We start from the raw sequence: 27,234 nt of genomic DNA, 5'->3' as shown, positions 1-27,234 counted from the left end.
GCCACATTTTGACATCTCCCCTAGTATGGCATTTTTTAATTGAAAATGTTCCCTATAAGCACAAAATAATGCAAAAATTCAGCAGGTTTACTCAATTATTATAGAAAAATCAAGATCTTTAATGTTCAATACCGCAACTTCTATGATATAAATCTAAAACTTCTTTCGCCCTGTTTTCATCCCTTTTGAGACCTGTTCTGTTACTGATAAGCCTCTATCTGACAGAAAAATCTGAACTGACCATTCTGTTCTTCTACCCAACACATGAATCTTCCTTCAAGTATGAAAACATTCTCTTACCCAATTAGTGTTTTAATTCACAGGCAGAGTCTAAAAGTTGGATTTCAACTATTTTAGACAATCATAGAATCATTTTACATGTATACATCTTCTAAATACCTCCAGGGACAGTACCTCCACCGCTCCCCAAGGGCAGCCTGTTTCAATGCTTGACAACACCTCCCCTGGTATAATTTGAGGCAATTTCTTCTTGTCCTATTACTTGTTAACTGAGAGAAGAGACTAATCCTCAGCTGGCTACAATCTCGTTTCAGGTACTTGTAGAGAGGGATAAAGTCCCCCCCAAACCTCCTTTTCTCCAGGCTAAAGACCTTCAGCTCCCTCAGATGCTTCTCATCAGATTTGTGCTCCAGACCGTCCACCTCCGAAAGACAAATCACACAGTCCATTACAGGAGAGAAGCTAAGCAACACTTTTCCACTTTGAGCATGAGTATGTGAGGATAATACTCATGATGGACACAAACAGAAACACAACATGAAAATATTTTTTATCAGGAGGCAGAAACTGCAAGCATTGAAGAAACGTGGGGCCAGTGCATTAAAATCTGATACATTACTTCAAGAAAATTTGAGTTAATAGAAACAATTTAAGCAGAGAGCAGTTAGGAAAGAGATTTTACTGCCTTTATGATTGCATATGTTGCAAACATTTTGAGAACTGACTCAACCATTAGACACACAAAGAAAACAACTGCCAAGCATATGTATCACATTCTTTTCAAAAATGAGGTGAATGCAATGAGCTAAATGGGGAATTTCAATTCTGACTGTCTCATGGACTTGAAAGAAAGAAACTGAAAGGACTTGGCCAGTTTTTAGCCTGGATAGATGCAAAAGCACGCCCTGCCCCAAGTCTGGATTGAACAGCTGGAGAGACAGGAATGCAAGCACACATCACCACTGGTAGAGAACTAAGCAAGTAACAGTCCAGGGAAGAGTTTCACACTCTCCAACACTTCGTGTTAACAAAAACGAGCAGACAGACCTCTGCTGAAAACATCCACTCACCTCGGCTGCAGAATGGACATTTGGTTTAGCAGGGGCCTCTGCCTCCCCGCGACCGCGAAAGGGCGTACAAAATAGGAAGTTGCCCAGCTCAGCCCAAGTAAGGCTTTTTCCTGTAATTCTGAAGGCCAGAAACCCCCGCCCTCTCCGCCGGGACTCGCGGGGAGCGGTGCCAGACTCCGCACGGCGCTGGGCTCCGCCGTCCGCGGGGTCTGCGGCGGGGGGATTCTCTGCCTTCCCCGGCGGCCGGAGGCCCCCGACAGGCACCAGCCGCGCTGAGCCACCGCTGCGGGGACCCGCACGGACCGAGGGACACCGCCTCCGCCGCTCCCCGCCCCGCCGGACCCGCTTCGCAGCCTCCGCCCATCCCGCGGACACCCCACACCACCCCATCTCCGCGGGGACACGGCCCCGCCGTCCCACAAGTTTAGGGAGTGCCCGCACAAACCTCGCAGCCCTCTCGAAGGGCACTGAGCAGCCGGCTGTGCGGTGATGTGCGCAGCATTTTGGTGCCGATGAATCAATTCAGCTGCTCGTTCAAATAGCACAAACATGCACACTCCGGGACAAGCGTATCGAGTAACAGCCACCAACTAAGAGTAGTACGAGTAGGTACCTTATGCATCATTTAGGGCATCAGCACAGTGAGAGGAAGAACTCAAGTGATGGTTCCTTTTAAAGCTAACAAATGTATTCCGGTTAATGACTTGCAAGAAGACTGCAGCCATCAGCAACACAAAAAGGAATAGCAGGATTGAAAATCAGAAGGAACCTTGCAATTAAAATAGATACTGTGAAATCAGTAAATGGAAAGCTGAAGTCCATAGTAATGTGCCTCCTATTAAGCAGACAGTCCTTGCTACACAGACACTCTCCAAGAACAGCTATTGTGTTTTAATAACTCAGTCAATATAGACGTCATCAAGAGGTCTTGGCCCCAATTCAGGAGATCCATCACAGACAACAAATGTGTTTGTCCTACACTAGTGTCACTAAGCAAGAGAAGCTGTAGATTGACTCATTCTGACTTCCATCACTTGTTCGGATCAGGTTTGTTTAGCCTTCTTTCCCCTACAGCAGCTATTTTAACACACAAGCTCAACACCCATTCCAACTTTTGAAGCATCCACTAGCCTTCACTCTCTTTACCTAATCATCAGATTCAGCCCTTTGATTCCCTTCTTATGTTTGAATGATGTTGCCATCTCCCCATCATCCATAACCTCACTGTAAGGCTACACTGTAAACTGTTTTAATGTTTCTAAATTCCCTTTGACATTTAGAAGTATTGTAATACATTAGCACGTATAGTGATATTTTCAAAACTTCTATTTATTTTACTAGTAGGTAATAGATAAAACAGAAATGTGATTCAACAGAAACAGACCCAAACTGTAACCTAAATGCTCCTTGACACATCAGATATTTTTTTCTACTGAGTATGAAAGAAAGGCCAGGACTAGATCCTTAATTATTTTTAATTGAATGGAAATTAAATGTTAAACTTGGTCTGATTAGTTGCCAGTGCTCACAGATTAATACATTGTTTTCATTCACTCACTGAAAGATGGCTGCTCAGTCTTTCAAAGTGATGAAAAGTTGTACCAGACCTACCACCTTAGTTAAACATGTGCGTAACTTTTAAAAACCTTGAGTCATCCTTCTGATTGAGGACTACTTATATGCTTAAATTAAAGTGTCCATAGTCATAAATGTTTGAGTGTGGACTGGGAGGTAGCACTTAGGAGATTCCAGGATGCAGAGGACACTTAGTGATACCGTCAGTAACTGTTTCAGCTACCACCATTTGTAACAATTTAATAGTAGAGAGAAAAACATCTTGCCAAAAAAAAGGGATGTGATTTACCAGAAGTGATTTGAAATAAAGACAGAAATCATGCCAAAAGTGTGTTTGCATATCCACACTTTGAGATGCTTTTATCCACTTTGCACATGAATGCTTTAAAAGAACTAGTTCTTCTTCCTAAGGGTGGGAGCAAAGTTGAGCTGCTGTTCCTGAAACACATGGCAGGAAGCATCTTCAACAGGAAGACTCACAGTTTTCATTGCCCACGCCTCTCTACCATTGTTCTTTTGGCTGGTGATTCAGAAGTGGCTGCTCTGGGACTGGTGGATCCCAGATGGTACCCCTTCTTAAAGGGAGGCATTTGCACTGTCCCTGCTGGCAGGGACAGGATACTGCAGAACTACTGCTAAAAATCTGACCCCCATTATAAATTAATTTACCTGTGGTAGCTCAGTTTTGAAAAGTATTTACCTTCTGTACGATTTATCTTCTGTGTGACCACACCCTATAATGTTACTGACCACCATATAACTACAGTGAGTCTGTATTAATTAACACACTGGCACAGAACAGAGAATTGTGTAGTTAAATGGAAAAATGAGGTGCATTTTCACTGGTCAGTCTGGAAATAGACCTTGCAGGACTTAATTGTGAAGTCATAATGAAAGCAGGTTTGATGAAAAACACACAGAACTGTACTTTGAGAAGTTACAAAGCTGGTTTTAACCAAGTAACTTGTAAGGTTGATTTCTTCCTAGGCCAATGACCTGAACCACCACCTGACCACTTCATTTCTCCCAGTGTAAAGAGGAAGGGATGGGTACTGATTTCCATTGACTTAAACCATTGTAGAACACAAATAAAAATCATGAGTGTCCTCCTATTCTTTAGTGATGTCATTTGAGGGAAGAAAAATCCAGTGAAAATAATCAGATTCTGATATCAATTTCTGAGTATACATAACTGTTTTTCAGTAAATAGTTACCAGAAATACACTAGACTCAAACTCCATGCAAGGCTGCTTTTAAGAATTAATACGTAGCTCTTAGATTTCACTTGAGTATAACATAAAAATTCAATAGCAGCAGTACCCTCAAAACCACATTCTTATGACTATAGCCTTCATTTATATGCTATACATTGTCCAAGCTAATGACTCCCACATCAATGAATAAGCAATGATATCGGGTATGATATACAAGCACGCAGCAGTGGGATTTGGATGAAACTGTGGGGTGAAAGGGAAGAGAGGAATTAGAGAGGGACAGATGAATTAACAAATGAAAGAGAGAAAGGAAAAGAGAAAAAGAGAGAGAGAATGCACCACCACAATCCATCCTGTGACTCAAAGCAACTTCTCTGGGCCCCTACAATGGGCAACAACCATATGACTCTAATTTGACACAGTTTTAGAGGTAGATCTACAAATTATTCAAACCTAACAGAAGGAGTAAGAAATGTGTCAATTACTATGCTGTGTGCATCTACCAAGATTTAATATACAAAGAAAGGTTTTAATGCCGACGTGTAATTATTTGTGAATCTTCTTAATCTCTGCCCTAGAGAAGATTTATTCCTCAAGAAAATAATCAGGTATTTTGCTAAAAAGGCCACAAAGCCTTTATCAATTTCAGAATAGAGAACTACGCAATATTTCCTTTCTGTCGCATCTTCCTTCACAGCATTGTAACACTGCAACAACAGCTGTATTGCAATTGTGCTGGCAAAGATGGGACTCTATTCCCAGAGTGATGCTTTTTGTGACTTATTACAGAAATTTTTTACATGTTTTCACTCTACGGTAATTCAAGTTTCCCAAGCCTTTTAATACAATTGCAAAAGCAGAGAAACATAATTAAACCCATTTGTACAAACAGGCTAAAGGAATTACTGAAAATTCTGAGTGGCTTTAATAGCAGGACTACAAGGTGCCATTTCTTGGAATTTTCCACTCCAAAACCACAGTGAGCAGACTCTCTATGACAAGTACCAGCATTATTTACTCCAGACAGACAACCACTACACAGGGAGAACTGCAGCAGTTTGTAGTGACTTGCAATGAATCAAGTTTTTTACAAACATACACTTTAACAAAGACCCCTAAAAAAGGAAAAGGCTATGTAGGTGAGAACAGGTTATCATACATATACTCTTCTCTTCCCACACACACCACATTCTGCTTTAAAATTATTCATATAATTTCTGGAGCCAGCATCTTTCAAAGCTGATATGTCCAACAGCATGGTATATCTCCAAATTAAAGGGTAGGAAGCACATCATCACATAGATCATACAATCACAAAATCATTATGGCTGGAAAGGACCTTCAAGATCATCAAGTCTAACTATTGACCAAACACCTACCACATAACCAAGTGCCATGTCGACCCATTTTTTGAACAATCCCAGGGACGGTGACTCCACCACCCCACTGGACAGCCCATTCTTCCTGATGTCCTGATGTCCAACCTGAACCTCCCCAGCACAGCTTGAGGCCATTTCCTCTTGTCCCATTGCTTAGTTGCCTGGGAGAAAAGGCAGACTCTCACCTTGCTACAAGCTCCTTTCAGGTCACTGCTGAGCCTCCTTTTCTTCAGGTCAAACACCCCCAGCTCCCTCAGCTGCTCCTCACAGGACTTGTGTTCCAGACCCTTCACCACCTCCATTGCCCTTCTCTGGACTCATTCCAGCACCTAAATGTCTTTCTCGGAGTGAGGGGCCCAAAACAGGACACAGGATTTGAGGTGTGCCCTCACCAGTGGGAGGGATGATCACCAGAGGGATGATCACTTCCTTCACTGACCAGGTCCTGCTGGCCACACTATTGCTGATCCAAGCTAGGATGCCATTGGCCTTCTTGGCCATCTGGGCACATTGCTGGCTCATGTTCAGCTGATGTTGACCAGCACTCCCAGGTCCTTTTCCATCAGGCAGCTTTCCAGTCACTCTGCCCCCAGTCTGTAATGCTGCCTCGGGTTGTTGTGACATAAGCGTAGGACCTGGGACTTGGCCTTGTTGAACCTCATACCACTGGCCTCAGGCCACCAATCCAGCCAGTCCAGATCCCTCTGCAAAACCTTCCTACCCTCCAGCAGATCAACACTCCTATCCAACTTGGTGTCATCTGCAAATTTACCAGATCATCAATAAAGATATTGAACAGGACTAGATCAAATACTGAGCCCTGGAGAACACCACTAGCAACCAGCTGGACGTAACCCCATTTACCACCACTCTCTGAGCCTGGCCATCCAAACAGTTCTTAAATCAATGAAGAGTGCACCTGTCCAAATCACAGGCTGTCAGCTTTTCCAGGAGCAGTCTGTGCGAAACATTGTCAAAGGCTTTACTGAGCCCAAGTAGGCAACGTCCACATCCTCCCCCTCATCCACTAGGACCTGCCTTTCTTAAACTCATGCTGGCTGCGCCTGATCCTCTAGCTGCCCTGTGTGTGCTGCTTGATTGCACTCAAGATGATCTGTTCCCTAACCTTCCCCAACACTGACGTCAGGCTGACGTGCCTGTAGTTTCTTGGATCCTCCTTCCAGCCCTTCTTGTGGATGGACGCCACATTGCCCAACCTCCAGTCATCAGGGACCCTCTCAGGTTAGCCAAGACTGCTGGCAAAGATGGAGGAATGTGGCTCAGTGAGAACTTCTGCCAGCTCCCTCAGTGTACTTGTGATAGAACACCAAGATCATGAATCCTGGAAAGAACAGCTTTAGAAATAGGTCCATCACAGCAGCAGCTCTCTGGAATCAAGTGCAGCAGAAAAACAACTACTTGTGTTTTTATCGTATGGTTTTTCCCCTGAGTTATGTATTTTCCCCGGTCCGCATGGCCCCCCCACTTGGAGCCATGTTGTCTCCCCTCCCCGATCGCAGACTCCACCTCTGCACAAGCATGATAGTCTCATCCGCTTCTCCCCGGTCCCTGGTTCTGTTACTGGAATGTGGTCCTCCTGTATCCCCCACTGGTCAGCAGAGCCCTCAAGCCACTCCCTTTCCCCCAGACCTTGGCCCAACCATGTTCCTCCTTCTAGCCCTTCCCCCAAACCCATACAAGCTGCAGGAATTTCAAATAAAGGACTTTTCGCCTTGGAATCCAGAGAAGGAACTTGGCCACTCTCTCCTCCTGCTGAAGGAGGACCACGTGGCTGAGACTTCTCCGAGAAACCTCTAGCGAGGAGTCGGCTGCAATCAATTTCTGTTATATACTCATGTGAATCCCATCCAGTCCCATAAGTGTTTGCCTCAGAAGGGAGTTGCCTACAATTAATTTCTTTCTTTCTTTTCTTTCCTGAGGCAGTTGTAATGCATGGGCGTTGACGGAGTTGCCCTAGGCAATCCCCTGGATAGGCCTTTGCCTGCATCATCACTTGCCTGACCCTGAAGTTAGAGCGCCATACTTATTGTATAAGAACTCCTAGGAAGGCTGGAGATGATACGTACAAAACTTCCAAGACTCAAAATAGCCTTTTCAAAGACAAACTGTGTTAGTGACCAGATTTGAAATCTGGCATCTATGTTAAGCAAAGCTCCTTGCTGAGCTGGCCCTCAAAATACAGGAGTGATGTCAATTCTACTACTGAGCAAACTGGTGGAAGTACTCTCTGAGCCACTTTTCATCACTCAACCAGCAGCCCTGGCTAACCAGGGAGGTCTCAGTTGGCAAATATGATGCCCATCCAGAAGAAGGACTAGAAGACAGGTATGGGGAATTACAGGCCTGTCAGCCTGACTTCAATGCCAGGGCAGGTCATGGAGCAGTTCATCTTAAGTGCCATCATGCAGCATGTGCAGGACAACCAGGGGATCTGGAACCCAGCCAGCATGGGTTTAGGAAAGGCAGGTCCTGCTTGAGCAGCCCTATCTCCTTCTATGACAGGGTGAAACATTTAGGATGAGCAACAGGCTATGGATGTTGTCTGCCCTGACTTTAGTAAAGCCTTTGACATTGCTTCCCACAGCATCCATTCTCCTGGGGAAGGCTGCTCATGGCATTGGATCAGGTAGCTCAGGGAACTGGTAGAACTACCATCCCCGGGGGTATTTAAAAGGCCTATAGATATGGCACTTATGGACACGGCTTAGTGGTCGACTTGACAGTGCCAGGTTAGTGACTGGACTTTTCCAACCTTAACAATTCTATGATTCTCACCTTTCTTACCTCAGAACAATGTGGCTCCTGCCCCACCAAATGTTATCTCAGGCTGGATGCACTCTGCAATAGCAAGATTTAGGTACTGGAGCCCGCAGGGCTAGAGAGCCGTGGGTTGCCCAGTATCACACAGCCATCTCCAGGCAGCCCAGCAGACCCAGCACAGGGCACAGCTGAGCCCCCAGCAGAGCTGGTGATGCCTCAGAGAAAACGCATTTAAGAAACTGCAAAAATGGTAGAGGAAAAGAGCATGAAGAGGATCAAGAAGTAAGAGAAGCAACACCAGGACTAGAGGTGGAGCTTCATTCCAGCCTGCAGAGGACCCACTCCAGAGCATAGTCTCTGCAGCCAGGAAAAGACTCTTCTCCCAGCAAAGGTAAGCTGGGAGAAGAGTGAAATCCTTACATATTGACCAGAACTCCACTCTCGCCTCCTTCCCACACCCTTTGTTGCCACTCTTAAGGGTAGAAAGTATAACCTGTGGCAATAAGGCAGGGAGAAGTGTAGTGGTTTGAATTTTGTTTTCCCCCAGAGGCTAAGAAAAGTGGTAGACCCCAAGGGGTGGAAACCCCTGGAAGTTTTGAAGTTCTGTCCAATGGGCGCTCCTGCAAAAATGTCAACATTCCACAAGCTCACTGGAAGAGATGAGTTGTAGTTTTGGTTGTTGGTTGGAGAGGTGGCCATGTTGTAGAGCCACAAGGAAGGGGCTCTGAGCCCCACAAGGGGCCTTTGGCCCCCAGCCCCCAGCAGGGGCCTGTGGGGACCTAGAACAGCATAAAGCTGAGCTAAGTGCCTGTAGTTATGCCGGGAGATGTTTTTTTCTCCATGGGCACAGAGCAGCAGCCGGCACTGACCAGAGAAACGGCAGCAGAGAGCCAGGACAGATAAGAACTGAACCAAACAGCAAACGGCATGCAGCACACAGAGAGAACTCCTGGAAGGAGACAGAGAGCCAAGAGAGAGCCAACAGCAGCAGATGAGAGCAGAACTAGCTCTACAGACAGAGTTTGGGGTAAGAACTGATACCAGACCCCCCAAAACTCCTTTGATCCCTCTGAGAAAAAGAGGGAGATGAACTCCTATTAAGGAGAAGAGTTTTAGACATGCAGCACCGGAGAGAGGAGCTGAGAAGCTCAGAGCATCCTGGACCGGGACGGCCAGATGGAATGCAGAGGGGGGTGACCTTGGCTTTTCCCCCCCTCGCACTGCTGCCACGGTGGCAGCCTGAGAGACAGGGCACAGAGGCCCTGCAAGGAGCTTGAATCTCCTGGAGATACCAGACCGTCACGAAGACCCCCTGTGTCTTCGTGATATGACCGTGGTGAAACAACCTTGTCTGGGGTTACGAAGCCCACGGAAGACCCCTCGATTGGAGGCGATGGGGCCGAGGGAGCTTGGATACCTACCTCGTGTGTATTGAACAGAAATCCAGCTATCAGTTGCTGCATGTGGAGAAGACAGACTGCTGCCTTAGAAGATGCTGCTGCTTAAGGACTGGAAGGGATCTGTCCTTCTTTCCCTCCTGGACTTTTATTTGGAGGAGAGAAGAGATCTGATCCATTGTAAATACATATGTCAGGGTAGAGATAGTTGTGATGGTGTGTATAATGTGTTATAGTATTTATTTGTATAGTCATTGTAATATATTCCCTTTCCCCCACTTTGAGTCTGGCGTGTTCTGTCTGGAAAACCCATCTCACATTAGGTTGAGATGTGGGAGGGGGCTTAGACTAGGGAATTGGATTTTGGGGCTATCTCAAACCATGACAAGAAGTCCCTGGAGTGAGCTGGGAAATGGAAGATGAGTGTTTTCCCTTTGTTTTGTCTTTTTGGTTCCTGTCCTTGTTTCAGCTGGGATAGGGTTAATCTTCTTCCTAGTAGGTGGTAAAGTGCTGTGGTTTTGATTTAGGAGAAGAACAATGTTAGTAACACACTGATTGATGTCTCAGTTGTTGCTAAGCAGTACCTTCTGAGGAGTCAGGACACAAAGTCTTCACTTGGTGAGACTGAACATTTTTGTTGCTGTGGTCTGATGTCAGGTTCTTTCTCATGATTTACCAGGTGTCTTATAAGGGGTACATTAGCATTTAGTTAGGACTAACATGCTACCCCGTTATCTATACCTTCCAATAAATCATTGCTTTCTATGCTTAAGTTGTATATAATGGTATTTGCAGTCTTGTACAAGATTTCCCAAAGTGTTTCGGTGAGGGTGGGCTACATATTCACCAATCTAGACAATAAATATGAATAAAACAAGTGTGTTCAGTTCTAGAAGTGATCTCTGAGCTGCCAAAGTACTACAAAAAAGCTTACAGTGGAAGCTCAGCTATTCACTCATTCTGGAGAAGAATTTTACCTTTTATTTAGTATATTTGAGTATGTTGCATATGACCTTAAAACACAGAATCTCCTAAGGAAACACAAGTCTTCAATATAATTGACTTTATTATATGACTGGTATGTTTAGACTGAGAAGCCCATGAAATATTGCTGTAGGGATAGTTTCATAGTTTCAAGTGATATATGAAAATGGTCCTAAAGGGAGAAACTCAGCATTTTTAAGCAGGGGGAGCAGTGGGGCTGAGTTGATGAAGACAAAGAATTATTGGTAAATCATCTCCCCCTTTTCCCCTCTCTGCTACCAGTGATAAAGAGAAGTGCACAAGGAGGCCAAAATTACGTCAACTTCTTTCAGTTCAAATCTCATTCACCTTTCCAGGAAAAAAAGTCTTTGTAAACAATCATATCATCCCCTATGACTGTCTATATGTCACTTTGAATAGTGGAGGAAGAGCAAAACACAACATTCTTTAAAGTTCAGAGATATTCAAGTAAAGATTAGATATTGAAAACTATTTTAGCCGACTCAGTTAAAAAAGAAAGAGAAAGACAACAGAGCAATGAAATCCTGCTTGATAGTATTTCCACTGCAGTAAGAATGACATGCTAATACAACACTAAAGTCAACTGATTACAGCCACTGTCCATAGTTTTCTCAGACAGTATCAGCAGGGAACACACACATTTACAGTGAGTTCTGAAGAAAATATTATTCTTAGCTTATATATGGATATCAGGCTCTGAAAGATAAGTTAGGTTTCTACAACTATGTAGAAGCATAAGGAGGAAGACACATTTTCAGTAGTTTGGTTCCAGTCAACTTTGATCAAAGAGCTGACTCCCAAGCCTTGAACACAAAGTAGCTCTTCTGAAGTGTCCTTTCTCACCAGAACATTTTTTCTGCTTAATAAAAAGAAATAAAAGCCACACTCATTACACTTAGAAGTGTCAAAGACTGTATTGTAGCTAGTTGGAAGGAAATAAACAGTGTAAAATGAAAAACACTTAATATTTATATTTCAAGCATTACTGAACTATTGTCCAGAATTAAGTCCCACTTGATTTCGTAATTTGCCTTAAGCTATCTAGAAAAAAAATACAAAAATCAGATAAATTTGAAAAGAATGTGCTTAAATGTAAGACTCCCATGTCCTTGCTCCACACTCCATAGCCATATGATTTCTTCTCCTGTTACTTATTGGCTACTGCAGCTAAGAGATGGAAACAATCATACCATAAAACCCTCAAATAACAGAGGGTTTATAAGAAATGTCACTGTCAAAGACTGAAACTAAACACACAGACAGTAATAGTCACAAAAAAGTAAAATCTGCAATGACAAAACTAAACAGTATTTTCATCCTTGACAATTCCTGAAGTACAGGACAATGTACAGACACCCACACCTGACCAAGACCCATCCATTTATCATGTTATTGAGGAAAAAGTTGCGACAGATGTCACAATATCCCCTTCCTGTGTCACCAGGGAATTCCCTACAACTGCTAAACAACATGCTCAAATTACTCAACTGGCTAACCCAGGAAAAACCCCACTTATTACGACCTGACAACGGAGTACAGCTTTTCTGTACTTCAGAAGTTTTACAGTTTATCTTAAATCAAAGAAGCATACAGACTCTGCATACAGTCAGCTGATAATGCATACAGCCAGCTGATACACCGACAATATTCAGCAAGCTTGCTTTCTGCTCCCAGCCCTAAACTGAGGTCAGTGAGGAGAAACAGGTCCATTCTCTTCAGCATTTTTAAAGCTAATTTGTAGGAGAATGCAAATTCCAACAAGTATTATCAACAATGAAAAAGACGTTTTCAGGATAGATTGTTACATCATCTGCTTTCCTACCTGCCAAAGGTGAAGGACTTTAACCAAACTGGTGTTAGTTTGTGGGCATTCTATTTGATCTCTCTGTTGTTCATGACTCTTGTTTACATCCTTCAACTCCTATGGCCATAATTATTGAGTTGAGAGATGCAGCCCTTAATCATCAAATTTAAGTATGCAGTTCGAATTTTGACACTTTACTCAGCTACCACCTGCAGATTCATTAGAACTAGTTCACAGTCTACAAACAGCTCCAGATCAAGGGCTGTAAACCATTAATTTACATTTTCCTTTAGTGACAAGAATTGGACATAATTTATACTCAAATAGGCTTTTTATGTCTCATAAATATCAAATTTAACTTAAAAAAATTCCCACTACTGTCATCTGCTCTGCCTTATAAATCATTTGCTGGATGCACTACTACCTCAATTCATCTTGAAGCCTAACGGTTTACGATCAAACCCTCAATTCAGAAGACTCTTCCCCAGCTGCCTTCACTCTTATCACTTTAAATAGCAGTGATCACAGGAGGTCCTCCGTCCAACCTCTTGCTCAAAGCATCAGTGAGGAGACTGGGAACATGTGGCTCAAGGCTTTATCCTGTCTAGTCTGGAAAACTATGAAGGATGGTGCCCGGCACCGAAGTGCTGGTCCATTATGATCTTAGTAGGAAAGGCTCTCCAGGCTCTTCTCTAGGTTATTATTTTAAATTCCATTAGGAGCTCATCATTTGTCCACACTGCCTTGCACAAGACCTGTTTTTCATGCCTGCCCAGGTCACTCTGGATGGGAGTCCTGTTCTCGAATGCTTCTGCTGGTTGTTCCCCAGCACAGTATTTCTTATCTGCCAACTTCAGAAGCAAGTGCCTCCTTGCTTCCTTTCTAATCCTGATGCACACTGAGGTGTTTTTTTCCTAGCTGCTTAAAAGTAGCAGTTCAGTCATTCTGTGACATGCTGTAACTCCCATCTTCTCAACTTCTCAATTTTTGTCTGATGTCACAGAATAAGAATCATAGAATGGTTGAGGTTGAATGGGAACTCTGGAGGTCATCTTGCCCAACTGCTATAAGCCTGAAAATTAAAAAACTTTAATTTCCTTTTCATTTTTACTCATGACCAGTGTGCAGTTCTTTGTGCAATTTCTTGACTTCCTCTGTACTAATACATTATTAACTTACCTGTAAGAATATTTTGAACCATGATCATTACTTCCAAAGAGATTGTGCCCATTTTCTTCTAAGATACCATACCTGACTGACTTTGTAAATCTATATCCAGATTACTAAAACTGGTGTTCTGATCAGGATCTACAGTCAAAACAGTGTCACAAATCACCCCTACAGACTGTCCTTTCTTTTCACCTTGTGGTGGGTTGACTTTAGCTGGATGTCGAGTATGCACCAAGCCATTGTATCTCATCAGGAAGGGGGAGAGAAAATAAAATGGAAAACAATTCATAGATTGAGGTAAGGCAGTTTACTAAGGCAAAAGTGAAAGGCTGCATGCACACAAGGAAAGGGAAAAAACCTCTTAAGATTCTACTATGTACTTCCTATCAGCAAGCCATATCCAGACACTTTCCAGGGAAGCAGGGCTTCAAGCACATGTACTGGTTGCTCTGGAAGGCAACTGTTCTAAGTAGCAAATACCCTCCTTCCTTCTTTTCTGTGTGAGCACTGCTCAGTAGCTGCCAAAACACAGCTGTGTTGCCAACACCTTTCTAATAACCAATACAAAGCACAGCACTGTGAAGGGGCACACAAAGCTAAGGGGAAAATGAACTCCATCTCATCCAGACCCAACAGACACCCTGACTGCACTCCTCTCAGACCACGATGAGAAACTCAACTTGTGAGGAAAAGTGCAGGCACTGCATGAAGTACATCACTACTGCAATGTGACAAAAAAAGAAAAAGCAGGATTTTAAATATTGTTCAATGAAAGAAGGTTTGAAGGAATTTCTCAACACTAGCTTGCCAAGAACCTTCACTTTAATCTTGAACTAAGTTGCAATACAGACAGCAATTTTTATACAAACATGGAGGTAAAGATCAGAAAAACATCCAAGGACCTGAGTTTAGCACAACTACAGGCAGTAGAAACATCTAACCGAAATTACAGGTATGTGGTACACTGCTATCAGGTTTCAATCAGTTCAGCAAAACCTTTTAAGGACATTCACTCTGGCTGCTGCCAGAGGGACAACAGGACTCTCTTGAGTGAAGAGGGTATTAATATAGTATTTTACAGTAAATTTTTCAGCATGTTCTCCATATAAGATTACTTGAGTGCAAGAATAAAAGTAACAGGCAGCTGACAGTGCAGTTCATTCCCCACCTCAACTCCCCTTGTCAGCATTTTCCTCCAGCTGAGAACCACATTGAAATACCTTCCTGCAGATTAAATATGTATTTAAAGAATCACAAGGCTAAAACTAAAACTGAATGTTCAAAAAGGAACTGTATTTTTCTTCAAGTACTTCAACTCTTCAAGGCTTTCATTCTCCTTTTTTCTCTAAATGGTTAGGAACAATAGGGCCAGAATAGTTCTTTTACAGAAAAAGAGACAACTGCAGAATTCCCTCTGTTGCCCAACCCCAACTCAACAAGTCATAAAATGGGAGATAAAGCAAAAAACATGCAGTGATCTAAGTGGTCCTTTAAAAAAATGCTAAACCATGTTCTCTTCACAGGTTTATTCTAGGTTTTGGTCCATGACTCTGTCCTCTGGCTTCTTTTCACAGAAATGGAAGGCTTTATCAGCTCACAGCTTCCTCCAACAATTACAGTTCACTCACATTTACTGCACTCAGCAACCAAAAGAACCCTCAATTTCTCACCTGAAATTCATAATGGATGCAAAAATCTTCAAGGAGACTTCTCAGGAAGAGGAGTCATGCTGCCCAGGGTATTTACTCTGAATTACAGACTTCAGGCCTAAATACATCCACTGCATGTGAGTTGCAATTTAAGTATATTATCCTTTCAGCTCACTTCTAAGTACACAATTAACACTTACTTTACTATTTTCCCACATTATATAGCAGTAAAACTACAGTCTACAAAAATAACACTATTTTTCTAAATGGATACTTAAGTAAATAGTTTTGGTGACAGTGACAGCATGCTTTTCCACAATGACAGATTCCCTAGTACTGCCCAGTCAGTTCTGATTCCTACAAACTTGGGCATTAAACCTTCAGTCCTGTAAGCAGAGCTTAAAATTATTATTTCCCTGGATTAAGTGGGAAGACTGTACAAGAAATAGCGCTCAGCACTGTGTGTCAAATACCAAAGAACTTGAGACGCTTGTAAACTTGTTCAGCTATGCAAGATATTATGAAATATAATTACTTTGCCATTTTCCTTTGGAACACAATGATATGCATCTTTGTAGCATACTGCATTGATAAAGAGAAAAAAATTCAAAGAAAAAGCAACTTTAAAGAAATCTCCTTAAACTGTTAATGACCGCTTACCCTCTATAGGTTCTACAAGCCAGGGAAACTTCTTGGACCTAAGTCACCAGGTTTGTTCTAAAGCAAACTTTTCCACAAGAGACAGCAGAAGTGTATTTGTCTGTCAACGGTAAAAACATTCTACTAGAAACAAACAGGGCTCCATCATTCTCTGATGATAGCTCTGTAAAAACATGTATTTCCACTAAGCTGTGGGTGTAGCCACTGATCTTTAGTTCCATATGGAGATGCAAACGTTCCATGCATGTCGAAATAATACCAGTTCATGAAAGCGCAATATGTGGTTTTTTGTAACATCTGATACAGAGGCTACATTCAAAGAGGAGAACTCAAATTTCTATTAAGTAATCGCTTAAGAGGTGTTCAACAGATCTTTTAGTCATCACAACACAAGATTCAAACTTTTTAACTGACATGTTACAAAAAAAAAACAAAGTTTGAGTGAACCCTTATATAAAGTACTTTCCCAAACTAGGTCTTCACAAGACTATCTTCCCATGCAACATTTCATTTACAGCGCAACAGAACATAAGCCAGTTTGGGATAAAATAGTTTTAATCCCATGACTCAACTTCACTTGCAGAATACTTCATCTTCATTTCTCCTGGGTTCATGTTGCCTCTACCTCTGTTATTCTAGGAAACAGAACAGGTCCTAATTTAGAATCATTCCAACCACTTTCAATTATTTAATGGTAAAAGTCACTGCAAAACAATTTCAGCTTTCTATGTGCATGTCTCAATGTATCTGAACACCACTTTTAAATATAGTTTTTATCATGAACCTTCTATATACAAGGTTTTTGGACCCCAGTGTGAAATTAATGCAGTTTAATCAACCTCAGATTTCATCAGGTCTGGTAGTAACACTTACTGAAGTTCACATCCCAACATCTTTTCTTACCCAAAACAAATCAGTTCATACAACTGTGGGAAAAAACTTCCTTCTCAATTTCTTACATAAAAGTGAATGAATTACTTTCTCAGCAAATGCCTTTTAAAAAAACCAAAACACTGAAGTCCAGTCATCCCAAAATAATCAGATAAGATCTTCCAACAGATTCCGCTTTCAAATTCACCATTTGATTATCGAATGGCCCTTCCATGCATTCCCTTTGAAAGTGAATATTATAAAAACATAAATATTACTGAACATTAGATAAGACTTTCTTTCAATAAAAGTAAAGCAGCAAAACCCAGCTTTAATAGTTCATTTGAAAGAAAAAAAATAGGACTGGTTACAAATGCACAGTTTCTGTCAGACTGACATCAGATGGTCTCAAAAGAATTAGAACCTCATGATCTCCAACTCAAGAACTGGTGCGCTGTGTGATATGTGATATCAAGGACAGTATTCCCAATGCAGGCAGAGAGATTTCATCTGAAAATATTGTATTCACACATATCCTTGGGCAACAGTCAGATTTGGTAGCTCAGAGGTTATAAAGGACATAATGGACTTGGACCTAGAAAATTACAGATTTCATGAAACGCTGGGAGACATTACACAAAGGCTGGAGATGTGTACTTGGAAGAATCTAGTGAGACCCACTTTTGAAAGCAATCTATAAAAATGAAAAAAGTGTCCTTGAAAAGGAATAAACAGGAAAGATCCACTAAAGCTTCAAGTGTGAGAATGAAGCAAAGTTTGTATAACTGAGATCCCATAAAGACGCAAAGAAAAATTACTCAGATCTGATTACGGAACTAGCCAGGCAGGTAAAAAACACCCAAACTTCTCAGTACTTTCAATAATTGCAGTATGGAAAAAGATAATTAATGAAAGGAACGGTCTGAGCTTGAACTCAAGCTTCAGACACCATCTAAGAAATGAGAGCAATTACTTCTACCATGGTCTCTAAGAAAGTATCAACATTTGGAACACAACTGAGATGTGATAAAGTTCTTACTGGAAGTAACAGATGAAGGAAAGGCTTTTGGTTAAAATCCAATTAGATAAAGGCAATTAAGTAACAAACATCAGTTGAAAATTTGAATTTCATTCAAAATAGGAGTAAGCACAGAATTTAAATCCTAAAATATTAACTGCAGAGTGATTTGAGAGCTATGCCGTAGAGGCTTTCTCCTTTATTCAAGCTGTATTTTAAAACACCATTAGAATAAGAAGGCTTCTCCTCATCACAGATATTAAGAACAATTTTGACATGGACCAGACTGGGGTATTTATCTAACTATAATTAACTGAGATTTTAGTCAACAAGTTACCTGACTGAGTGATTTACAGCAAGCAGTAACTCTATGATCAGCAACTATATGCTCCTATTTTACATGTGCAGTAGAGAAATTTCTGGAACTACAGCCTTGGCATATGTTTGCACAAACCTGTCTTCCACAGACTAATTCTTGACACTACAGATCAAGAGTAAGGTAGTTAGTAACAGGCCACACCGTTAAGAGTCCAAGTCAAGCAAGTTGTCTGAAATTAGTTTCAGTAATTCTTTGGAATTCTTTGAAGATGCACAACTAAGAAAAGGGATGCAGTTACAGTCAAAACAGTTTCAGTGGCATTACTCACGATATATACAGCTAAGCACACTTTTTCACTAAGACAAAGTTCTAAAAGTCAAGACTTTCAGTTCATTTTTAGACCTACCTTTTGGACATTAACTGAGAGTCTTCCTCTTTCAAACTCAAAAGCAACTTCTGTCAACCAAAGAGGAACTTCCTGCTGGGCCTACATAATTAAGAAAGACAATTTAGAGACTTTGACTGCTTTACCAATTCAGGAGTTCCCTAGCTGTTCCAAAGACCTAACAGTTGCTCAGTACATTAAAGCAAAATCCCAAAGAGCAGAGAAAGTTAAGCAGTAAGATTTAAACTTACGTCTGAAAGCACTTTAATTAGAGACTGTGCAAGATGGCCATCCGAATCGTTATCAAAGAAGCAAACTGCTTTCCCTGTATTTCCACAACGGCCAGTTCGTCCAATTCTGTGTACATACTCCTCAATGGTGGAAGGAAGATCAAAATTAATAACATGCTGAACGCTTTCGATGTCCAGACCTCTTGCTGCCACTGAGGTTGCCACGAGAACTGGACATTTTCCAGAACGAAAATCCTGAAGGGCTATTTCTCTCTCTCTCTGCTCTCTATCTCTACAAAGAAAGCAATGGTTAGAACAGATGTCTCAAAAGATCTATGGTATTATTTAAGATACACTTTAAATGTCATGATTCATGGATAGATGTAGTCTTTGTGGGGGACAACAGACACAAACCAAAAAAAAACCCCAAACAACCCACATATACTACCAATTCAGGTTTTCTGAATTTTTAACTGATTAGCAACTGCTTTAACCTAAGTCTCTAGATACATTGAGGTTTTTTAAAGTATCAGACACAATTATGCATCAAACTGCCTCCCTAAGAAGATTCACTTGTTTAATTGCTTGATTCTTCATGCCATAGTTCGAAGACCTTCTCCTACAGCTTTGTAGCAGGGAGTCAGAGTAACAAAGACAAAGTCTACCTAGACTCCCGCATTTTTCAGATATACTAAAAAATGTGGCCAGCCAACAGTAAAGAACTTGTCTTCTATTTATCATCATGCCAAGAAAACCATATTTGCTCTGGGGTTTGCATGTTTAAAGAGTAGTATTTACAGATCATCCAGTACTTAACTACTGTGGATCAGAGTTTCACTCACACTCTTTGTCGTCCAAATGAGAAAACAAATTAGAAACCTAAACAGTACTCTTTGGGATCTTAACACGGGATATTTAGTGAAGTCTGGTATGACCACTATTCCAGAGAAGAGTAACCATCCTAACTTCAACTCAAAAGGGTAAAGTGAATCAGAAACCACTAACATTCATGACGCTTCCACTGAACCAGTTATTCAAGTGTTTTTAACTCACTGCACAGTGTTTCTACAGAAATGTGTTAAGAACCTCCTCTCACATAAGGAACTTGTGGGATAGCAATTCAGACTAGCCAAGAACAGAAGGCCAGACCTTCTCAATATGACTTTCACACACCTATACATCTGACAGGCCACAGGGTACACATAAACATCTCGTATCTGTGTAATAAGATCATTTTAACCCCTCTACAACTTTGATGTTCTGACATCTGTCAGAACACTGCCCATAACATAATTTCATTGGCAAAAATTCAAAGTCCCTTCCTCCTAATGCAAAAACCACTACAAAATTACATTTTCAATGTTCTACAGGCCATTAGGACAAAAAAAAAAAAAACAAAAACCAGAAAACTTCATTCCAGCTCATGATGTGAAAGACACATCATCTTAGATGTGTTTTTACCTGGAATCAGAACCTACTTCACTTTTGTTTCTCAGAATCTGTTCAGGTATGCAGCACTAATAAGTGGACTATTAACACAAGTTAGAAGCATCTTTTCTTTAGATCTATCTCCATACAAATGCTAAGTCCATGAACACATCATAGAGGCAGAAATGACAGCATCAGAAATCTGTATGGCATGTGACTTATCATTTTGAGGAAGCTCTAAGACAGAGTGAAAGGTCCACAACTGCCACTCGCTTTTATGAACATCATCTCACCAGTAACAGCAAAAGTTCTGGTTTTGGTCACGGAAATTATGGCAAAAACTACACATGAAGAACAGCTGATTCTACGAATTTATTATACTAATTTTCTAAGCAGTAGGCATAAAAGATTCTCCAGTTCAAACACAGCATTTGGTCAACCAAAAAGATGTATGCCCAGCAAATGCTGTGAGAACCAGCATTCAGAAGCTTTACATTCTCCATTGGGCAGAGCTACTGAGAATTACAGGACTATGTGAAACACTGCAAGCTAAACCACAGATGTGGCAAAACCTGTGTTCTCAATAAAAGCTTCTCACAATAGTATTAGGTGACTTTCACTTTAAAAATACGTACCCATGGATGCTAGTGGCTGGTATATTTTCTTGACAAAGAAAGCACGCAATGAAGTCTGCTTTTTTCTTTGTGTCCACAAACACCATGGTTCGCTCATTACCTATGTTGAACAGAAGTTCAGAGCCACTGCAGGTCAAAACACGATGCACTTCACTATTTAGAGTTGCACTTACTACTTATATGAACACCTAATATATACGCACATATTGTAATTTCTTGATTGTGTTGAACTAATTAAACTCAACTGATCGATTTCTAGATCAATACAGAAACGTGTGAAGACATGTGCCTTCTATTTTTCTCCTCAATAAAAGGAATAAATTAATGTTGCTCTCTGAGAAGCAAGCACTCCCTTTCTACAGTATGAAACTAAGAGCAGCACGCCATCCTGAGCACCGAACAGCAAGGTAGATAAACTACATTTTAATTCCAAACTCAGTTCCAGTTTTCAGCATTAAAACATAAGATAAATTTAGAACAAAAATGAAAGAATCCCAGTCACTTACAAAATACAGGCCCAAACATTCAGGTAAGAATTTTAATACACCTATAATCTTGAGATAACACCTCCAGATACTAAAGAATTGTCACTCTCACTCACTCATGGCCAGTCTTCGTGAACGAAGATTTGGGAAAGGTGTGCGCTGAACTGAGCCCACCCTTTAATCCTAAGGTTCATCTGCCGGGGCTGAGCGAGCTTGGACAGTGGCAGCGAGGTCCTCAGGACGTAGGTTTGTTTAGAGTGACCTTCTCTTAGATGGATGGCCTTACAGGGCTGACGAGCTCCGTCTGCCCAGGGGAGTTCCCTGACTGGGAATCGAACCCAGGCCACGGTGGTGAGAGCGCCGCATCCTAACCACTAGACCACCAGGGGTCCTCTAAAGAATTGTAACTGACCATATAAAGAAGAAAACCATCTAGGAAGCTTATCTGCTAGTACTCAATAGAGATGAGACATTGACGAATACTGGGTATTTGATTAGATTCAATGACCTTCAGAGGTCCCTTCCAATCAAAAGCATTGTGTGAATTTATGAAGTATCTGTAACACAATATGCCTAAAAACTTGAAAATTCTGAAGTTCCACTTCAAGATTCATCAGTAGTCTTGTAAAGCATGTCACAATAAAACCACAGAATCATGACCTTTTAAACCAAGTTTAAAACCAAGCAATTTTTCTTTCCTGGTAAACAATTAACAACAAGGAAAATTACCTATGCTGTGTAGAATTTCCATCAGTTTATCTCTCTTGAGATACTGAGAAACCTGAAGAATATTTTGCTGAACATCGCTGCATGCTCCACCCACATGTCCGACAACAACAAACAAAAAATCAGTTTTCAAAAATTCACCAGCCAGCCTTAAAAAGAGACAAAATTGAGCAACATGAAGTCTATTACGTAGATTATTTTTGCTTTAAGATCAAGTACTTTCACTTACAATAAGCAACCCTTACAACAAATATTTTTATTCTCTGTCTAGTCAGGAATAACACAAGCAGTCATATGTGCATTTTTCAAAAAGCTAAAAATGTCTGCAGTGTTTGGGTTCAGAACTCCAACCACATCCTGGGCTGCATGAAAAGAAATATGACCAGCAGGTTGAGGGAGGTGATTCTGACACTGTCTTCATGAGATCCCACCTAGAGTGCTGTGTACAGGTCTGGGGTCTTCAGCACAAGACAGGCATGGACCTGTTAGAGCAGGTCCAGAGGAGGCCACAAAGATGACCACAGAACTGGAGCACCTCTCCTGTGAAGCAAGCTTGAGAGAGTTGAGGAGCTGGGGTTGGTCAGGCCTCTCAGAAGAGAAGGCTCTGGGGAGACCTTACTGCAGCCTTCCAGTACCTAAAGGGGCCTCATAAAAGAGAGGAAGAGAAACCTTTTACATGATTCAATAGGACAGGATGAGGTACAGGCTGGACAGAAAAATGGATCAAGACTAGCCCTAAGGAGAAAGACTTAGGGTTGCTGGTGGATGAGAAGCTGGATATGACCCAGCAATGTGCACTTGTTGAAGCCCAGAAATATAAGGAGTATTCTTAACTCTTCAGTTATTTAATTCTGTACATCTTCACATATGTTTCTATTTTTACTTTACTCACCTCTGAACTTCTTCAGGGAATGTAGCACTAAACATTAGTGTCTGGCGTTTGTCTTTTTGTGGCATGTCTGGGAAAGAAATCAGCTTCTTCATCTCTGAGCCAAAACCCATATCAAGCATGCGGTCTGCTTCATCTAGCACCAAATATTTCACATTACGCAAACTAATCTGCAAGTATTTCAGTCAAAGAAAAACAGTATTGGTTCACTGACAGTATATACTTACAAGATTTCCTAACTGGTAAAATCCATCTTTTACTTATTTCTTTCAAGTAGAAGTTACTAAAAAAATGAAAGTTAATTATTCACAAATCAAAATATTTATTTGCATCTCAACCTCAACTTTTTAATTTGCCCTAATTCTAATACTATGCACACAATGAAGTGCTTCAGAACTTGGTTCAGCAATATAAACTGAGACAGAACCTGAAGATCAACTATTAGTCAAGTACATCTATTTTGGAATTATGCTTTTAGTTTTAGAAAGGTTCTCTCATACAACCCTCACACATTCTCAAGATAACCTTTTGTTCTGAAAAAATAAATTATGTCAGAAAGTATTATTAAGGACAGTTCAACTTTGCTGGTCCTGACCAAGACCAATCACTTTGATTAAAAGCCTGACAACAGCAGAAAACTAATCTCCAGTTTATTTCTAAACTTCATTTGTCCAGTGCAACATCATTGAGTCACGAATATAATGTGTAGCAATTTGGATTTGAATTTACAATGGCTGGAAAAATAAAAATTCAAAATATAGTATTACACTGGAATTTTTTGTATTTTTAATAAAATTGGTATGAAAATATAGTTAGATAAAAGCCATCGTAGTAAAAAAACCAAGACAGTAAGTGAAAATCTGCTACAGAATTTTCCAAAAGAACTAGGCAAAGCTATTCCATGTATTTAAACCATGAAATTTTATTGTCACGAACACTGCAGCCACTTTGATTTAGACTGATATTTTCCAGTTGGCTCTGAAAGGAACTGAAGAGATCTACACTCAGGCTATTCTTTCAAAAACCTCAAGGAATTTAGAGCCATTGAAAACCAATCAGTATGCTGCCTTTGTACAGGCACTGAAATACAAGTGACCTTGTCTTAGAATATCTATCTCTGCTTCTATCAAATTTGAAGAACAAAAACCAGTAGGTAAAAAAGGTAAGAGTGCTTAGGGAATTCACATTAAATTTTAAGACCTTACCTTTCCTCTTCCAATGATGTCTAGAAGCCTTCCTGGAGTGGCACATAGTATATTACAGCCTTGCATAACCTGATGAATTGAATGGCCTATCTGTGTACCTCCATAGACCACAACAGGCCTTATACAAGTTCTGTTACATAGAAAAAAGTTCAGATTAATTATGTAAGTATGCAAACAGTATTGTTTCAGGAAAAATTGTAAAAAATAATCAGATCTACCACAAGCAAGCTTAGAGTGGTTTAATTCCTTTTCCATACAGCTTGCTCCAAAAGGACTCAAAAAAACAGGAATTCGCTCACTGTAAGCTTGAAGTTCCCATTCTCAGTGAGTAACAGAGGCTGCCAAGATGGCCTGGAATGAACTCTTGATTTCACCTGCATTCTTTCCTCTCGCTTAAGCTGAGAGCTACTAACACTAACACAGACAAAATGGTGTTAAGACTTTGTTCCCTTTTATACAGCACACTTAGGAAAAGCAGAACCACCTCTCTATATGCCTCTAGAGCTTCAAAAGTAATCTCTGCAGATCTTAAAATACACAGACAGAATCTTTGTAAAGCAACTAATCACACTGTGTGTGACACAAGGATTAGACTGCAAATCCACTTGAAGACTACACTACTCAGTGTTCTTCTAGCTAAGCTTTCTGGGTAGATTCACCAAGTACAGCAACACCAGATACTCTTCTGTAGAAAACCACCTCTTCAAGCAAGAACTACCTTATACAGCCGTGAAACAAGTCTACAAGCCCTCCTTTATAACCTTTTGCTAAGGTCTTTATATGCACGCAATGAGTTTTTACATGCATGCAACAAGTATTTTTATACTCAAATTCAAACTGTCTTTCCTTGAAGATACTAACTCAGCTTTATATGCAGCAACACTGAACACATAAACAATTTTTACCAGAGTTAATAAAAACTCTTCAGAAAGTTTTAGTCAAGAATAGCAATGCTTTGGGGACTTCTACAATTCCAATATTTATCCACTTTTAATACATATATTTCATATTCCTATTTGCAAATTAAACTAAAGAGCTTAAGACCATCATAAATCTGAACTGAGCAATATGCATGCAATTCTTTAGAGACAACAGATTCACATCCTGATACTGCTTGACTGCCCCCCAAACAGAGGTTATCTTGTTTTTACTGGAGGCCGGCTGCAGCAGAAGCTTTCTAGATTCAAAAGCTATTTTATTGTGAAATCATCCGTATCTAGTTGAACAGAATTAGCTACAATGATGATGAACAGCTAAACTTTGTTTAGCTACAACGTTAGAAGAGTTTCAGATTAAGAAGCTGTTCTTAATAACATGCTTAGTAAGTACATAGGCAAACATGATCCTACTTTTCAAAGGCAGACAGCCCCCAAGCCTAAGATTGCTTGAACAAAGCCAAGTATTGATTTACCCCACCAGATTTTGCACTGATGATGTTCTGCATTGCACCTCCAAACAGCAACAAACTGTCACAGACAATAGATTTAATTCTGTTCTGTGCACTGGTGAAACCTATTACTTAGGAGTGGAAAGATTAATGACAAAACTAGTACAAATGTATTCTCATACAACATCCAAAGGTTCAACGACAGGTTTAGATCTTTTGTTCTGTTTTGAAAGCTAGAAGAGTTTCCTTGAGCTGTGAAATGTCTGTCCAAGACCAGAAACACAGGGAAGTAAGAGTTACTAGAAACCATCACTGCAAGTTAACTAAAACCCCTAACACACCTCTGTTTTTATAAAGATGAAAATAAAGCAAGTATAAATTACATAGGGTAAGCTAATCAGTTTCTTCATGTTGAAAAATAAATCTAGTGCAGGTAGCTCAGTGTGCTGTTGCAGTGTGAGCTGCAGATTGAGCTCTGAGTGGCTGGAAATGGCTGGAGCCCGAGCAAAAGGCCATGAACTGGGCACCAACTCTTTGCTTCACAAAGGGCACAGGGACCTGCACCATTAGCCAGGTGACCTGACACAGAGACTCAGCAGGAGCCAACAACTCAGTAAAAAGATTCCAGAATATCATGTACATACACTGTGAGTGTATAAAAGCCCAGGGATTCCCTTGTTTAGGGGTCCCTTTGTGGAGACATCCAGCTTGAGCTGTTGCATGTTGCTGCACAAGTTAAATTACTTAAAGAAACCAGAGATCTGAGACTCTGCCATGGGAAACCTGGGGTCAAGTTAGTGTGGAAACCTTGTCTGACTGAGTGCTATGTGTTGGGAGTCAAGTGAGGTACCCATGGGGTCACTGGAGCCACCCACTGCAAAGAGGCTTTGGTCACAGCAGTAAAATCCCTGGTGGGTGTGACTGTGACTGCCGGAGTGGCTCCCGGATGGTCAGAAAAGAAAGTTTTAAGAAAACTTCATGAAAGAAGTTTCATTTTTCCCATCAGTAAGTGACAGAAGTTTAGTACTTATCTCCTCTTCAAGCTGATCTAGGCCTCCCATTCACCCACCCACCCCAATACCAGGAAGATTAGGAATTTAAATCCCTAGCCATATAGTAAGAAACCTGCTGGCTAGTATTAAAATTTGAACTCATTATAATCTGAACTCAATGTTTTCAATAATTTGATTGGCACAAAAAAAATTTTGCAAGTATTTATGAAAAAAAAAACCAAACAATCACTCGATTTAGGCAAAGTAATAATTAATACCAGGCAACAGTGCAAAAGCTTACCCATACACAAATTTCCTTGCTTCTAGGAAGATCTGATTTACTAGTTCTCTAGTTGGGCCAGTAATAATACATTCTGGTTCTTGCTGCTGTTTAAAGCTACTGGCAGTTACACCATCTCTCATCATTTGGGCCACAATTGGTACAAGAAAAGCTGCCTAGGAAAAAAAAACAAAAACCAACAAAACAGCAGTATTTATGCTGTTTAGCTTTCATCAGTCATGCTAAAAGCTGTATACCAGTCTTAAAGCCTGAATGATAGCGCACACAATCAAGGAAATGAGACTGCAAAAGGACTGACCTGAATGCGCTACAGGACATGGAAACTTATTTCTCCTCATTTAAGCAGTATGAAAGTATTTCTCTAGTTCTTAAGAGTTTAGTAACACAGCAACACAGGCATGCAGTGGCTAACTTCTGAGT

The 27,234-nt window shown here is 40.9% G+C and overlaps 1 protein-coding gene across 5 annotated transcripts in view; it reads right to left on the bottom strand.

Annotated features, from left to right (window-relative positions):
* DDX4 (DEAD-box helicase 4) overlaps positions 1–27,234 on the bottom strand; it is a 71,723-nt gene that overhangs the window by 33,145 nt on the left and 11,344 nt on the right. For all 5 annotated transcript variants that reach the window (XR_005565233.1, XM_039385884.1, XM_039385887.1 and 2 more), the window contains 7 exons: positions 26,815–26,969; positions 24,135–24,264; positions 22,933–23,099; positions 22,044–22,189; positions 20,830–20,929; positions 18,788–19,058; positions 18,558–18,638 (listed from right to left, as the gene is read on the bottom strand). Coding sequence is in view for 4 of the 5 variants with exons in the window: in XM_039385884.1 (XP_039241818.1) it covers positions 18,558–18,638; positions 18,788–19,058; positions 20,830–20,929; positions 22,044–22,189; positions 22,933–23,099; positions 24,135–24,264; positions 26,815–26,969 (1,050 nt within the window). In the remaining variant the exon portion in view is untranslated. The remainder of the gene's footprint in view (positions 1–18,557; positions 18,639–18,787; positions 19,059–20,829; positions 20,930–22,043; positions 22,190–22,932; positions 23,100–24,134; positions 24,265–26,814; positions 26,970–27,234) is intronic.

Source organism: Pipra filicauda, unplaced genomic scaffold (genome assembly GCF_003945595.2).
Source record: "Pipra filicauda isolate LSUMZ 115617 unplaced genomic scaffold, ASM394559v2 scaffold447_size767260_pilon, whole genome shotgun sequence".
Taxonomy (NCBI): Eukaryota; Metazoa; Chordata; class Aves; order Passeriformes; family Pipridae; genus Pipra; species Pipra filicauda.
This window is presented reverse-complemented; position numbering and strand designations above follow the sequence as displayed.